The sequence below is a fragment of the Triturus cristatus genome, chromosome 10, assembly GCF_964204655.1.
Source record: "Triturus cristatus chromosome 10, aTriCri1.1, whole genome shotgun sequence".
Lineage (NCBI taxonomy): Eukaryota > Metazoa > Chordata > Amphibia > Caudata > Salamandridae > Triturus > Triturus cristatus.
In genome coordinates, this window is record NC_140593.1 from 959389610 (window position 1) to 959405316 (window position 15707).

Sequence of the window (15707 nt, forward strand, 5' to 3'; positions counted from 1 at the left end):
CAGGTGTGGGTGTGCACATTACGTAGGAAGATCTGTGTGACATCAGGCTAGTTTAATCAGTTGTTTTTTCCGGCACTGAAGTATGCGGCTAAACATATTATATGACACCCTGGATGTGCCAAGCGCGAGCCCGGCGAAAGGTTAAACCATGAACTGACTGGAGCTCACACAATGTTCTTTAAGAGTTTTTGGAAGCGTGTGAAGAGTTTGAGCTGGGAATTGCTCCTCCAGTATGTCACGTGATGGGCGCAGTGGCAGGGACTCAACAAGCATTTGCAATTGAATCTGTGGCACAAAACACTCCGGAAATACAATGCACAATTTGTAGTTGACAGATCGCCTTAGAAGGTGATCAGAGAGTGTGTGTCTTTAATGAGCAGAGCTATTCGCATTTCATTACATGATGAGTCGCCCATCACGTACATGCCTCTGAAAAAATTTGCACGGCTGGCTGAATCAGCACCATGTGACACAAGACATCCCCGGTGAGCCAGCTTTTAAACTAACAGCATTTGCAAATCCAAATTTGAGAGGCAATAGTAATTTCAAAAAGCATTGGCCGCGCGGCGAAAGCGAAAGTGATCGCGATCACTCTGAAAGCGAAAGTGATCGCGATGACGCGCTAAAGCACGCTAGGGATGGGCGGAGATGGTGCTGAAGGCTCGCGCAGGAAAGGCAGATGGCTGGGTGAGAAGGGAGGGGGGAATGCGGGGAGCAGCTGTGCGCGTGCACGCCATCGTGCACAGAAGCTTGTAGCCAGCACAAAAATGTGGGTAACACTTTCGAAACCCACCTACTAAATGTCTCGACAGACCAGCGCATGCGCTGGGTCAGGCGAGACCTAAAAAGGAGAACTCTCTCTCCAGGCTCCTGCTCTCACATCGTTCTCCAGGCTCGTGCTCTCACCTGCCTCTTCTTACACTCGATCAGGCATACCTTTCACACCTTACCAACAGTTAAGTGTGTCCGCCTTATATACTCCTCATCGAATCAGGACTGTAGAGTTTTCATTTATTTCATTTGTTATTCCATGAGTCTGTTACACAGACTAGAAGTACCTCTGAAGAGAAGACTGTAATTGTGCACACCGGTAGCTACGTGGGCAGTGTTCCCATAGATAAACAAGCATTTGCAATGCAAAAGGTCTCACAATTGCAACATTTTGACCTATTGGCATTGTAAATGACAATGTCATTTATTTGTGTTTAAAAAACACCGGCAAAAATAAAAAGGTATTGTCATTTACAATACAAATAGGTCAAAGTTTCTAAAATGCGAGACCTATTGCCTTGCAAATGCTTGTTTTTTTGTTGCAGTTTTATGCAGCGCGAACTCGACCCGAAGGGTAATATAGCTCTTTATATAAGCAACAGCCAGGTTCATTACACAAAGTAATTCACTTTCTCATTAAGTCATTCATTTTAGGCACGTGGATATTAAGTGATTTGCCCAGAATTTACCGCTGTTTGCCTCATTTTGCCACAGTCACACACAGTCCAGCTTGATTTACATATTCTATACAGTCACAGTCGTTCCTGAGGTTTTTGGGAGGGTGCGAATGCGGAATGTCGATAGCCATTGTCTGTGTTGAAGTTTCACTACGAGCCGTATGATGCAGTACTTATCGCCGACTGCAGATGTCACTGTCTCCCAAGTGGCGCTCTAGCTCATTTGTTTTCGCGTTCCCAACTAGTGCTGAATGCAACTTCCTATTGCGTCATCACAGATGGACATAGCTGTAGTTTTGTAATGCACTTAACCTCATGTGGGCAGCTACGCGCATGCGCCAGCCAATGTTTTGCACGCTTGGCCCTAGGTCATTGAAAAGTCGTTTCCTGTGACAGGATTAGGCGCTGTCCATGGAGAGAGTTGCTCTGTGTGCATGGGGGCTTCGCTTGCAACCACTCAGAGCGTCATCAGGTAATGCTAATTTGCAGCTCTTTAGTGTGTGCACACGACACTGCCATCTAGGGACAGTAAAGAGAACACGCAGAGAGTTATCCTATCATAGCCAGGGGTCACTTATCATACATGTCCATCACACATTCGTTTGAAGGGTGTGTACCTCGTTTTAATAAAATTCGCTCATCTTATAGCAATGCAGTTCCTTAGGGTTTGGGAGGGTCACCCTCTCTGCCATCCCATAGCGCCCTCTTCAAATCCTTATCCTTCATTTACTTACATAGAACCAGCCCATTAAAATATCGGCTTCGGTCAACAAGTTGGAAGGTATGCACTAATGTGTGACCGTGGGATCCCCTGAGCCCACTAATGGCTCATCATTCACACACCTATCCTCCTAACGCTTGTGAGGTTGATACTCTTGTCAGATTTAATAGCGTTTGCCAGTCTTGGACATGGGAGGAATATCAGACAGTTGGCTGTTTTTGTCAAGGGGTGTTCGTCTCGGTAACATTTTAGAATGTTTGCTAAACAAAGATAGATTTAGTGTCGATAATTATTAAAATCCAATTAAGCCTCAGGTCACCAGCTCAAAGCATCTATCTGTTCGACTGACTGCTTTGTTTGAAGAATCCACCCCAAAAGGATACAGCTGTTGAACAGGAAATCTTTTTTCTTTTTGCCCTCTCGCTTGTGCACATGCTATGAGGAGAAGAAAAGTGTGGTGTAAATTATTCTTGTATATTAGCACCAGAATCTTATGGAATTGCTTAGTGTTAGACTTAACCAGGTGGTATTAGGATGTCCGTAGCAGCACCAGGTTTGGGGGGTCTGTTCCTGACAACTTTATATTGTTATTAGTAACACAGTTTAAAAATCCCACTCTGCTCATGCTCCTTTCATTATTTCCGTGTTTTGAGGAAACGAGATGAGTTGGAGACATTCGAATTAAGTAACAGGGATACTAAAAACCCCATATACACAAAAAAATTGATGATCCTACAAAACCTGTACTGTTCCTTGAGCCTCTTGTTTTATTTTGCTTTGGCTAGAAAAGTGATATGTAATCAATCAATATACGCATAATACCGTAATAAATAGCTTTAGTGGTGTAAGCCTGCAAGTGTACACCCTTTACCTTTGTAGACGGAGTTAGTTTTTTTGTAATCAATGGACCATTAAAAGTTGAATTGACTCGATTCTATTCTTGTGTTGTTCGGTTCTAGTTTGGAGATGATAGCAAGTCCCAAAATGTTTCTTTCACCCCCTATTATTGTGAAGAAATACTGTTCAGATCTCTATTCCTGCACAAATGCGGTGGTGTAGAGGAAAATACATTCTGTTATGATACTGTAGGGCGGCGGTAAGGGGTTAATGTTCAGGGTATGGGATTATGGGTGATAAAGTAAAGGGTTTAGGATTATATACATCTATTTTAAACAGGAAACATAGTTTACAACGCATGTGATACATCCCATGGCATTAAAACGCGGTCATTACAACGACCGCATTGTTACGTTGCAAACCATTACAAAGCAAGTCGTTATATAATGACTTGCTGTAGGGGGCAGAAGGTGTTGGATTTAGAATCCAACACCTTCCCTACTGTTGCACAGACTAGAGTTGGAATAGTAAATTATACTATTCTAAAATCCAGCGCCCCCCTACAGCAAGTCGTTGTAACGACTTGTGTTGTAATGGTATGCGATGTAACAACGCAGTCGGTGTAATGACCGTGTTGTAATGGCATGCGACGTGTCGCATACGTTATAACGTGGCCTATTCATGATAAACAGTGGCAATAGCCACTGTATATTTATGTTTGAGACAGCATTTCTTTTGAGAAGGCATTTTTTGATTTGCCTATAACTTTTGACACTATAAACAGGTTTGTGAAGATCCGTTCACGGAGAAAAAAAGTTAAGATGCGTTAATTTCCCATATTAGCTCCCAAAGGAAATATTGTGAAAAGATCTAGCAAAAACCGCTGGATGAATTTACACTAAATTTGTCATGAAAGTAGTGCTTAATTAGAAAGCGGGCCTTTTGGGATTGGTGTAAATCAATTATTTTGTTTTTGAGATGTAAGCATTTAAAAAAGCATTGGCAAAGCCGCTACGCCTCGCTTTTGCGAGAGTTAGGCTATTGGCGTTGTAAATGACAATGTCTTTAACCAGGTGTTATGAAGTGGAGTGGCTGTATGGGGTGTGGAGTGGAATTATGTAGGTTGTTTTGGAATTGTTACTTGTGGAATTGTGTGGTGTGGATTCAATTTGTGGTGTGGAATTATGTGGCATGATGTGCAGTGGAATTATTTGGATAGTAATTATGTGATAATTGAGTGTACTGGAATTATGTGGTGTTAGATAATGTTTCATGGAGTGCAATAATGTGGAATGGTATTTTGTGTTGTGGAGTCGTTGTAGTTGAGATTAATTTTGTGGTATTCTGTGGTGTGGACTGGATGTATGTGGTGTGTTGTGTAAATGTGTTGCTGAGTTGAATTATGTAGTGTGGAATGGAAATGTGTGGAGTTGAATTGTGTGGCGTGGAACTGTGGGGGGTTTGAGTAAAATTATGCTGACTGGAATCATGTGGCATAATGTGTAATGTATTTATGTGGATTGTTTGTGGCATAGAGTGGTTTAATGTAGCATACATCTAAGCTAGTAGAAAGCCACTACACCCTCCTTCCCTCTATCACGTACAAGAGTTGCAAGGATGTAAGATTTCACTTGAAGTGAAACACTATGGCTTGAAGACAGAAGCATGCACAACTCAATTGATTCTGGAAAAGGCTGAGGCTAGGCATAGGCCCCGAATAGAGAGGCCCACGTCTGTGTGCGGATGTCATGTTACTGCTATGCCTGTAGAATAGGGTGCAGCTTCCCAAGTGCTTGAGGTGAATTTCTCAATGCACTACTTCGTACCTTTTATACCCAATCTGAGCAGTTTGGGAAAATGTACTCATCTCACAAGAAGTGCAACTTCTGGAACAATGTGGCCATTTTTCATATCATACACAATCATCGTTTTCAGGTTACCGTGGATAACTGGGACCTAATTCCACCTTGGAGGGTCAAGGTAAGAGCTCAAGAACATAGCCTGTGAATATGTTGCAGTACAAATCACTGGCTTTCCAGATATTAGGAATTATCTCAACCTAAACGCCTTATAGGATGCTTCTGGCGAGCCTGGCGTCCTCTAAATGTTTTCATAAGACCTTAGTTCCGGACCTTTCCAACTTGCTTGTGGCACAGTCTTGTGGGTGTGTACAAGTCCTTATAAAGATGCATAAACCATAAAATAACAACACAAGTTTGAATTACATGCTCGAGGATAGGTCAACAAAGTAGTACAAGTTTGGAAGTATGTCTCCTGGTGCCGCAATCATTTCTGGGTGTAGTCGATAACCTCCGGCGCACCACCAGATAATATCTAGCAGAGAGGTGCATGCAGTCTAACAGACATACAAATAAAAATCACAAACACTAAACTTTTATATGTTAATATAAACAGGCAGTGGAGTTTCAGGTGGTAAAACAAATACACCGTAGACACCCAGCCATGGCAGCGAAACACATATATTAGAAGCGCTTATTCAACGGTTCCTAGCAGTGACGCCGGCCTTTACCTGCAGATTATGACATACCAGGATTAACAAGACATGGGACAAAAGATCGGGGATTGTGCTGATCACACCAGGTGCAACACAGCAGAACTGCCAATCAAACCCCCACATTCCCCATGCACTTCTAAACTGCCTTAACAACAGATATGGGTGCAGGTTCAGGGCAGTACCATCACATTCACCAGGAAATACACGAATGGAGTTGCTTGTGTGCAGTCTGTGGCCTCAGTTGGAATCCTGATGTGATTGATTCAACCCTTTCTCCACCCAAGGTCGATACAATTAAAATAATTGCATTATGCAGTAGTAGTAGCACCACACCAACAGCAAATATAAACAAGCCATTTTAAAGTTTCAAATGGTTGTGTACTAACAATTTCAGGTGGGATAAGAGCAGGAATAGCAGACGACGTTCACGGACTGTGCTAAATAACGCACATTTCTGGTCCTTATGATACAACAGGGGTTTTGAGTGCTTGTTCCTCACCTCCCATGCTATGTTACTGATCACGAGCATGTGTCACAACGCAAAAGGTAAACATGATGCTGGCTTTGTTGTGGTGCACCAAGTGACCAGCAAGTGCACATGAGCGTTTTAAATAAACTACATAAATACATCACTTGAGAAAGAACAACTACAACACTGTGGAATTGTTCGCCTTGATGGTAGGACATGCACAGCTCTACACCTCCGTCCCCACAGAATATTTTCTCTTAGTTGTCTGTTTACTGCCTTAGACATCAGAAAAACAATTTTTTTTAAATTATTTCCGCAGCCTGTTCTCACATGCTACTGCTGTATGTAGGCCTGGGCAAAAATTTCGTTCCGTTCGCGGAAATTGCGATAATTTGACATTTTTGCGTTCCGCGGAGAGCGCGAAAATGTCAAAAATTCCGGTTTCCGCAGCTTGGCGATAATTTGTTTCTTGCTCGCGCTGTAAAATGATACATTCTCGCGCGCGCGCGATCGCCTTACCTGAATCCCTGCGTTCGCCGACAAGTTTTCTTGATCCGGTCGCGTTCTCCATGAGATGTTGTATTGTTTTTAGCCATTTGCGCTGTCTCGCGACAGTTCGCGCCCGCAGTGACGTCATGCGTCGCGCGATCACGTCTTTCTTCTCGCGATCATGCACCGCGAGAACAACTCAAAACAAGATGGCCGCGCCCGCAAGCAACCACATGGGTAAGTTGGCGACCCGCAACCATGCAGAAAATCTCGCGAACATGCCGGAAAAAAACTTCCGCATCTTTGCGATATTTCTGCTTGTTTGCGATAATTTTAAACATTCTCGCGATAATTTGCGAAGGTTAATTCCGCAAATTCCGCCCACCCCTAGCTGTATGCTGCTTTTCGTGGTACCAGCGCTTTAAACTCGAAATCGTGCTTGACTGATGACCTGAACAACACCTCAAAATCTCCCAACAGGCACCCCTTGCCCACAGCCTTTTCTGCAGAAGAGCAGTGCGCATTTATCAATTCCCAGAAATGTCTCTGGCTTTAAAGTTTGTAAATTAATTAAAGCTTCCGGGCCAGACCTTTCCGATTTCGATAGACACAAAACATGGTAGCTTCAAACATTGCGTGGAGCAGTTTTTTTCAGCAAGTTGCACCTCCTGTCCCTAACTGCTGGTGATGACCACATAGGGATGTGATATTCGGTGGTGGCAGACAATGAGGCGTGAAACCACATTGCTTGTCAGCCATCATGTGAAGTTATGTCTGCAGACGTATTACGTCGGAGTGGAAACAAAGCTTTTTGAAAAAGTTCTGGGAAGCATGTGTGTGTGCTTTGGAAACCTATTTGTTTATTTTTCTAAAGTGCACACACTCTTCCAGTTGTTTAAAAAAAATAAAAATTCGATTAATAATAAAAAGTGTGTGCGTGTTTAAAATGCATACCGCAGCCGCAACGAATACTGTAACGAAGTGGAGCGACTAAAAGAAAACAATGTAATTTGAAGCGGACCAACTAAACACGTTTTAAATACATACTGTAACCGCAATGATTAGAGAAGAGTGACAAAAAAAACTGCAGAGCTCGAAGCGGGGCAACTAAAAGAAAATGAGCGGAGACCAAAAAATAAATAAATTGTGCACTGAAGGTAACAGAAATAGACAGAAGGTAACCACTACATGTAATAGGGCAGTAGCCATGGGAGGGAACCATACACCTAAAGGAGGGACAAATAAAGCCAATGCACCACTGAAAACCAAGGATTTCTGAACTGCACACCAAAGAACAAATGAAAAACAATGGGCGTGCTCGAAGACCACAGATTAGATACTGCATTCCTTGAAGAGGCAGCGTTGATGCCTAGGCGAGACTTAAAAAGTTCCCAAGCGGGCTTTAAAGGTTTATTTTTGCCTTTTTAAGTTGTGAATCATGTCAATTACATCTTGAAAATTTTACATGATTCGCTGGATTGCACCCAAAATCTTTTGGCCTTCTTGAAATATGCAAGTTCACTCCAACTTGCATGTTTTGTGCTGGGAAAACTCTTTTTCGTAACCCACTTAAAGGTAGTTAGCACTTGTTAAATGCTGCAACAGGTTGCTTCGTTCCCTTCAGGGTGAGGCCTCACCTGACAGTTCTGGATGGGGTGTACCTATGAGGAGCAGGGTCAATACTGAATGGCATGAAGCGGGTTTCTGTCTTGGTTGGTGAAAAACTGTGGGTTGAATGCTACCCAGATCCATTGGCAGTGGTTAGACTCCTTGCCAGCATTTCTCCTTTCACATTTTATGGGTTTCGAGATGTATAGGATTTTCTGAGGTAGGGAACGCTGTTAATTGGTGCGTAGGAAGAATCTGCATAGCTTGCTAATTTTACGCAGTTGAAAGTGAAACCTGCAAAGGCAAACTATAACTTTGTGAATCAGGGTTTCACTTGATTTCAGTGCAGGGAATGCTTCATTACACAGATTGACTCAATTTCTCAGCCTGCTCTTAGTTTGTCTACTATCTCCTCTGAGCTTTTTTTGCCCGTTTACCACGCCCTTCTCATTCTGTCAGTAAGCTGTCATTACTGTTTCATTGTCACAATATTGTTGTTTCCTAAGTTACCTTTTTTAAGTCTTCATTTATATAATTTGAAAAAATAATAACTTGAATTATTCATTAACATGGTGGACAATTACAGCTACATCGTCTACTGCAATATGAGAATGACAGGAATGCAACATAGCTTGGTAGCTTGGAGCACATCAACAATACACAGCTTTATTCAGTGGTATGACAAAAGTGAAAACACAGCGTCAATGTTGTATTTTAGGGGCAGTGCTATCATGGCCATTTAGTTTCGGTTGGTGATGAGGGTACATCTCTAGGACCAAATGTATTTTGGTCAAGATGTGAGAGGAAGTGTGGCTGCATAAACATTCACATTTTCATTGTAGTAAATTATATTCTGCACCCAGTCATTTGCTTTAGGAGTGGGTCAGTTCTGCTCTTCGCTATTCAAAGGGCTAAAGGTGTGCCTGGGGATAAGCGTAACATACCTTAACAGTGCCTATTTATTTATTTATAAAGTTTTATATAGCGCGAACATGACCCACAAGGGTATCGGAGCGCTTTACAGTCACGAACATAAATGGATGAGATGGTATCCACACATTCAAAAGTGTCAATTCGAACATAAGAAATAGCAAAATAAGAATAACATACATAGAGGACCATGAAACTGCAGACGTTGTACTATAGACAGTTAGTGAAAATTAAGTTAAAATTAAATTAACTATCTTAGGGTTAAAGAGAGAGGAATGGAGGAATCCCTTAGAGAGTTTTGTAGATCGACTCCCAGTAGGAGAACACATATGGACAGGCCCAAGCTGGGTGGAAACATTCTCCCTCAGGGCAGCAATACTTTGGACACGTGGCATGCTCAGTCAGTCCCATGACCCGTAAGTGTGCAGGGGAGTAGTGTATACAATGTAAGAATTTGAAATGAAGTTGCTTGTGCCTACTGTTCTAGGATACTCTTTTGGTTTGTAGGTCCACATCTCCTCGTTCACACGTATATTCAAATCACCTTCCCATTTACCCCTAGATGAAGAACTGTCTCCCTATGTTGAGCCCATTGTATCAACGTATAGCCTCATTATGAAGCCACCAGCGAGGTGGAAGCAAAGGTTAACTTTAAAGTTCTGAAGGTTCGTTTACTTTTTCAATTTATTTTTTAATGTTAGCTTTCCCAAAATTCCCTAAGAAAACAAATTAAAGTGTTACCACAGAACCTCCTCTCTACTGCTCCCTGTTGTATCTTCTAGTTCTAGGAGTGCCCTTTTAGTAAAATTGCAGCTGCTCATATTATTTTAATTATTTATTAATAATCAGCAGTGCATGCTCAGATGTGTGCCTATCTCGAAGCAGTCCCCTGTGATTGCATGCATCTCCCACTCATCTTGCTGTATTCCTCAAGGCATGCTCAGGTGCTGCATTCATCATGCACAGATTTACCACCAATTACGAAATAATCCTGCGGGTAAATTAAGATTTGACACCCATCACTTGGTGGAGAACTGGTGGGCATGGACAATGGAGAATTAATTTGTCCCTCTATATTTCCATCTGTAACTCCCCACCCCCTTCTGTCTATGACTCCAAGTGCCCTTTCACTGCATGTGTGTATTTCATTATTGTGTGTGTGTGCGGGTGATTGCATACTTTTTTTTTGAGCCCCAGAAAGTTAATCGGTGTGCACGGAATCCAGTCTACCTGTTAATCTGTGTGCATGTGAACATCTAGTAGTCTGCATGCATTGGTATCTGTGTGCCAGGTTGTTTTGTGGTGTCAGTGTCCATGTGTTGCTCTGGTGTGCACCTGGCTATCATTATGCATATTACTTTGTGCATCCATACTTCCGTAAGTCAGTTCAGTCTGCTCATGTGCTTATATGTGTGACCTAATGTGGTTTTGGATGTTGTGATTCTGGGAGCATGTATAATACTGGAGCTAAACCTTTTGCCTTTTTAAGCGACTGTGTTTCCTTTCATCGTTATATTGAGGATCACTCTGGCTTTAGAAAGAATGAATAAATATATACACATACACTTTATTCGGTTGTTACACACCATCAAAGTATACATCCACAGTAAAAAGTAAAAATGTATAATTAAATGAATCCACAAAAACACAATTAACGTACAGTTCAAATTAATTAATTAAATGATACATCACAGCCCTCAATGTTGTTAATTCATGCTGATGTGTAAAGTATCTTGTGCTTGACAAAGAGAGAACTGCAATAACAGTTTCCAGAAAAATGGTAAAACAACTACACAATCCTAGCAATGAGAGATATCAGTGTACAGATTTTAAAATAAGAAAAGGAGAAAAAGAAAAAATAGCCCACATAGTGGGGTAAACTTAAGTATAGTCAACAACCGTAAACACATAGCAAGAAATATGACAATCTCATCACAAGGATCCGTGGGTTGAAGAAATGCAGTAAGAGTAGATAAATATATATGAAAACCTTTTAAAAAATTTGGAGATGACTGAAATGGTCTATGAAATCATTAAACAGCCGCTTTTAAAATTGTTCTTCTCTCGTACCAGGTTGCCTGTAAAAATGTGCTTACGGCAAATACAGTTTATGGGGAGGCAACCGTTTTTAACATTTTAAGAGCTACCTGATATCTAGCTATTCCCATATCAAGACATAAGTGGCATATCCATTTGCGACGAGAGTTCAAATGCTCGAGCAAAAAAAACAATAAGTGAGATTCATTTTTGTCAACCTGGCCGCACATAGGGCGAACAATAGACTCCTGTTTCTCACACCATTTGTGAGTGAACGGTCTTAATGGGAGAGTCCCAAAGCAAAAGCGTAAATACAGGCTCTTGGATAGTGGGGATAGCATTAAATCTAAATAATGCTCAAGAAACGGTTTAAGCTTATTGTCTAAGAACGCATTAGTTAGGGCGCCATTTGAGCTATTTTTTAAATACTCTTCATTAATGTAGGCCCAATAGGGAGCCTTCAGTACACTCAAGTCCACTTTGTGGATTGCAGTAGGATCAATCCAGTATCCTTGTAGCCCCAGCTTCCCCATCCATGCACCTACAAATTTTACCCAGGGAAGAATCCTGGCCCCTGCAAGTTTTAATAATTCTACAAGCGAGTCCTAATAATTTCATAACTCTGATGTGGTCCGGAGGCGGACCCAGTAAACTAGTATTTTTAATACAGCTACGTCTGTTATTCTTTTAACCCCAACTCAAAATACAGTGCAATAAGGGGTGATCTAGATGGAAGGCAAACCAGTTTTCTAGCAAAGTTATTTTCAGCAGTGGCTAAAGACTTGACATTGGCATAACCCCAGATTTCGGTGCCATAGAGCGCGGCTCCTTGGGCCATAGCTCGGTAAATCTTGTGTGAAATTGATTGCTTATGCTATCAAATAATAGCATTTGATCTGTGCTCAATTACAAGGGTGCTCTTATTTAGTTGGCCCAGCCACTTAAAGTTCTCCATAAGTCTCACCCCTACGGAATCAAAGCTGTTTACCCTTTCTAGTGCCTCGCTACCAACTTGAATGACCGTTTTTTTTTCTCGCTCCCTTGCTCAGTACCATGAATTTGGCCTTGTTTATATTCAATTCCAGGCACCTGCAAAGATCTAAAGAACTATTGACTAAAATGTGAAACCCCATGGGCGTCTTGGAGATGAGAAGAGTGTCATCAGTGAAAAGTAAAATGGGTAACTTCCTGTTGTTCAAGGCAGGAGAGTCGTTTCTACAGTTTTCTAAAACTTCAATCATATCATTCATGTATAATGAAAACAGTGTGGGTGCGAGAACACAACCATGGCGCACTCCATGTTCAATTGGGATGCATTAAGTCAGCTCTCCATTAGGGCCCAAGCGAACCTGTGCAAAATTGTGCTCATGCAGTTTGTTTATAAGCTGGACAAGACTGCCATAGTTTTGGGCATGGGATAAGATCAAATGCAACTCTTCAATCTACAAATGCCACATAAAGCTTTTGGGGTTGTAGTAAGACAGTTTTCCAATCATTGAGAATCTAAAAAGCTGGTCGATTGTGATGATTTTTGGCCTAAAGCCATCTTGGAGAGGGGACCTGATTTCGTTAGCGTCCGCCCAATCTATCAGTTTGCTTAGCACTTGTCTAGCGATTTTTTTTTTTTTTTTTTTTTTGTGCACATTATCAATTAAACCGATCACTCTTTAATTAGAGGGATTGCTTGCATCACTCTTTTTAAATATAGTTATGATCTTAGCTTCCCTCAACGATTCAGGTAATTTGCCCCCTGCAGCAATAGCATTAGATAGCAAATTCATGTAAAACTTCCAGATTTGGGCACTATTGTGTATAGACCTCATGGAATTTTATCTGGACCGGGTGCCTTGGCAACTTTTAGGGAGCCAATGGCATTACTTGTTCCATCTAGACTAAAGGAAACTGGGGTAGCAGCTACTTCTTGGTCTTCAAGGGGTGTCTTTATGGAAGAAACCTGGCAACTGCTTAGCCCACTATCATTATAGTCTTTTGCAGTATAGAGAACAGTAAAATGCGACCACCATTTTTCAGGAGATTTATTGTAATGACGGATTTTCGCACTTCCTGACTTAGTTGGGGCTACTAATCTCCAAAAAGTTCTATTATCATTTGTTTTACTAGCAATAAGCAGATCTTGCCAGTGTTTTTGATCCCAGTTCCTTTTTGCCTCTTGCAAATGAGGATTTCACCTTCATGGTTGTGTATGTCTAAAGAAAACCGTTGTTTGAACATAGTTTGTCAATTATCTGCTTTAAGTATAATGTGAACCTCCTCAGTGAACGCTGTCTATTGAAATCTCATGTCTGTTTTTAGGTGCTGGCGCGAGATGGCATTCAAGAATACAGAAGACCTCTTTAAGATTTTCAAGCAGCGGAATGACCTTCGACCCTATGGATAGAAAAATAGTCGATCGTATAATCCGAGTCGATCATGCCGGTGAATACGGGGCCAACCGGATTTATGCTGGTCAAATGGCTGTCCTTGGCAGAACAACTGTAGGGCCAGTAATACAGGTTAGTATGTGTAATAGAAAATGGCCTTTGTTGTGGGGCTCAAGTGTTCCAAATGGCACAGAAAACATTGATTTCGAAAACATTGTACAATAGTGTTGGCTGCTTTATTTCCTGAAAAACATTCGTAATTCGGAGGCAAAATAGATATATTGTAGAGGTACTAAAACTGGCTGTGTAGGATAAGCTGGTAGCAGACTGAAGACGAAGGAAAGGAGTAGGTAGGCTAAGAAAGTCACATGCTGTCTCCTACGTTCACCACCCTTCCCAAATAAGAGCATTTTCAAGTTAGTTACAATATTGATGTAAAACATGTCCGTTCCTATTTAATACGACATTGCGCCGCAGGGATTCCCTGCAGTCTCCCTATCACAGATGCTTTGCTCTTTGTTTTCTTGACGGTTTCTTTAAAAGTCTCTCTTGACATGGATTGGACAGTTGTTTCAGTGAATCATTTCTAGAGTTTGTTATTTACATTGATAAAAAGTTGTACACATATGTAAGATGGTTCTTTGATTATTATATTTTTGTGAACGTTTGAATGGAAACTTGAAATCCAGGCTCTTTGTGTCCTTCAATAGAGATGAAGAGGCCGTGTGTACTTGTTATTCCATAATTCTTGGATGGGAAATTTTGGTAAATCAAACGTTGAGAATCTCATTGCTTTGATTTTTGTGCAATGAAAACATTTTCAGCAGGAATCACATGGATGAAATTTGTAGCGTAAGATTCCCTTATATATGCCCAGCAGTGAATGCAAGTGGTTGCAGATGGTGGGAACCTGCACTCAGTTTTGGGGACCTATACTTAACTTTTCATCATCAACCTTTGACCAACAGCAAGAGAGAGAATGGTGAAGAGAAAGGTAGAAAATATGTTTCGAGAGAAAGCAGGGACGACAAATTACACACAAGTGAGATAGAGAGAGGCGAGAAGTGTACAGTGATGGAAGACATAGGCATGAGGTGGAATCAAGTTTAGGCAGCTGTGAAATTAGGCAACCCCAGCGTTTGAAAGCGCCAGTGGTAGGTTTCTAAGAAAAACATGGGCTCCCTCTACATACTTTCTCTACATACTTTTTATTTTATAATTATTTATTTATATATATATACACATAAGCACCAAAGTACCAACAACTACCACTGGATCATCGGGGTGTTCCAGTACACCCTCTGCATAAGCAGTACAAGATTTGGTCGCACACTTACAGTACAAAGCACTGACAACTGCATTCAAGCTTCTGTCCTTCACAGGATAGTAATTGTATAGATCAAACAAACCACAGACACTCACACACTTGCTCTCTCAAATGCTCTCTCTTACACTAGAGTGGACAGCCGTGATGCATTTTGCAGGCTGGTACTGCAAGCAGGACCCCTGTCCCGCACAGAAGCACTGCTGGACACCCATTGTGCTGCATCTTGGTTCCGCACCACTTACACCCTCTCTAAGGTCAAGTAGTAGTGGGGAGAGGATGTAGCCTTACGGCTAGAGCGGTAGACCTTGAAGCTAGGGAACCGGGTACGAGTCTTGGCAACGACGCTCGACATCCTGTGATTCTGGGCAAATAACTTATACTCCACGTGCCTAACAAAATGAATGTGTCCTTCTGTAAAGAAACTGGTGCTCATGTAAAGTGCTCTGATACCCAATGTCTCGGGTCTAGTTCGCACTATATAAAACAAAACAAAAAAAAGTAACTTTCACTCTTTCAGCCCTATGATCTGTCAAGGTTGTGTCTGGCAGTGGCTAGGGTGGAGGAGCTGCAGCACAGGAAGCGTCCTGTACAAAGCGACTTCCGGAGCACTTTGGGTAGTGAGATGCAGATCCAGCCACCTGCCGATAAAGAGCCCTGGATGTATGAAGAAAACCATGTTGGAGACCTGTTCTGGGAGTCTGCTCATGATGGGTATTTCTTCCATTAAGCAGGTTTCAAAGTGCTGACATATTGTCAGATCAGTTGACAGAGGTACAGAGCGAGTATGGTTTGCCCTGGATCAAACAGTTAGTTAAGTAATAGGTTCGATAATGCAGCACACCACTACTTTCTGCAGAGGGTGTACATGTATCTCCATGTTGCATTTTGGTGACTATGCCATGACACTAGAAACTTCTTCCCTCCTCCTGGATAATTTTCAGTCCA

The 15707-nt window shown here is 41.8% G+C and overlaps 1 protein-coding gene across 1 annotated transcript in view; it reads left to right on the forward strand.

Moving 5' to 3' along the window:
- Positions 1-1764: 1764 nt before the first annotated feature.
- The window catches only part of COQ7 (coenzyme Q7, hydroxylase), a 67774-nt gene continuing 53831 nt past the window's right edge, over positions 1765-15707 (forward strand). The window contains exons 1-2 of the mRNA XM_085628850.1: positions 1765-1920; positions 13368-13567. Coding sequence (XP_085484976.1) covers positions 1860-1920; positions 13368-13567 — 261 coding nt within the window. The 5' untranslated portion in view covers positions 1765-1859. The remainder of the gene's footprint in view (positions 1921-13367; positions 13568-15707) is intronic.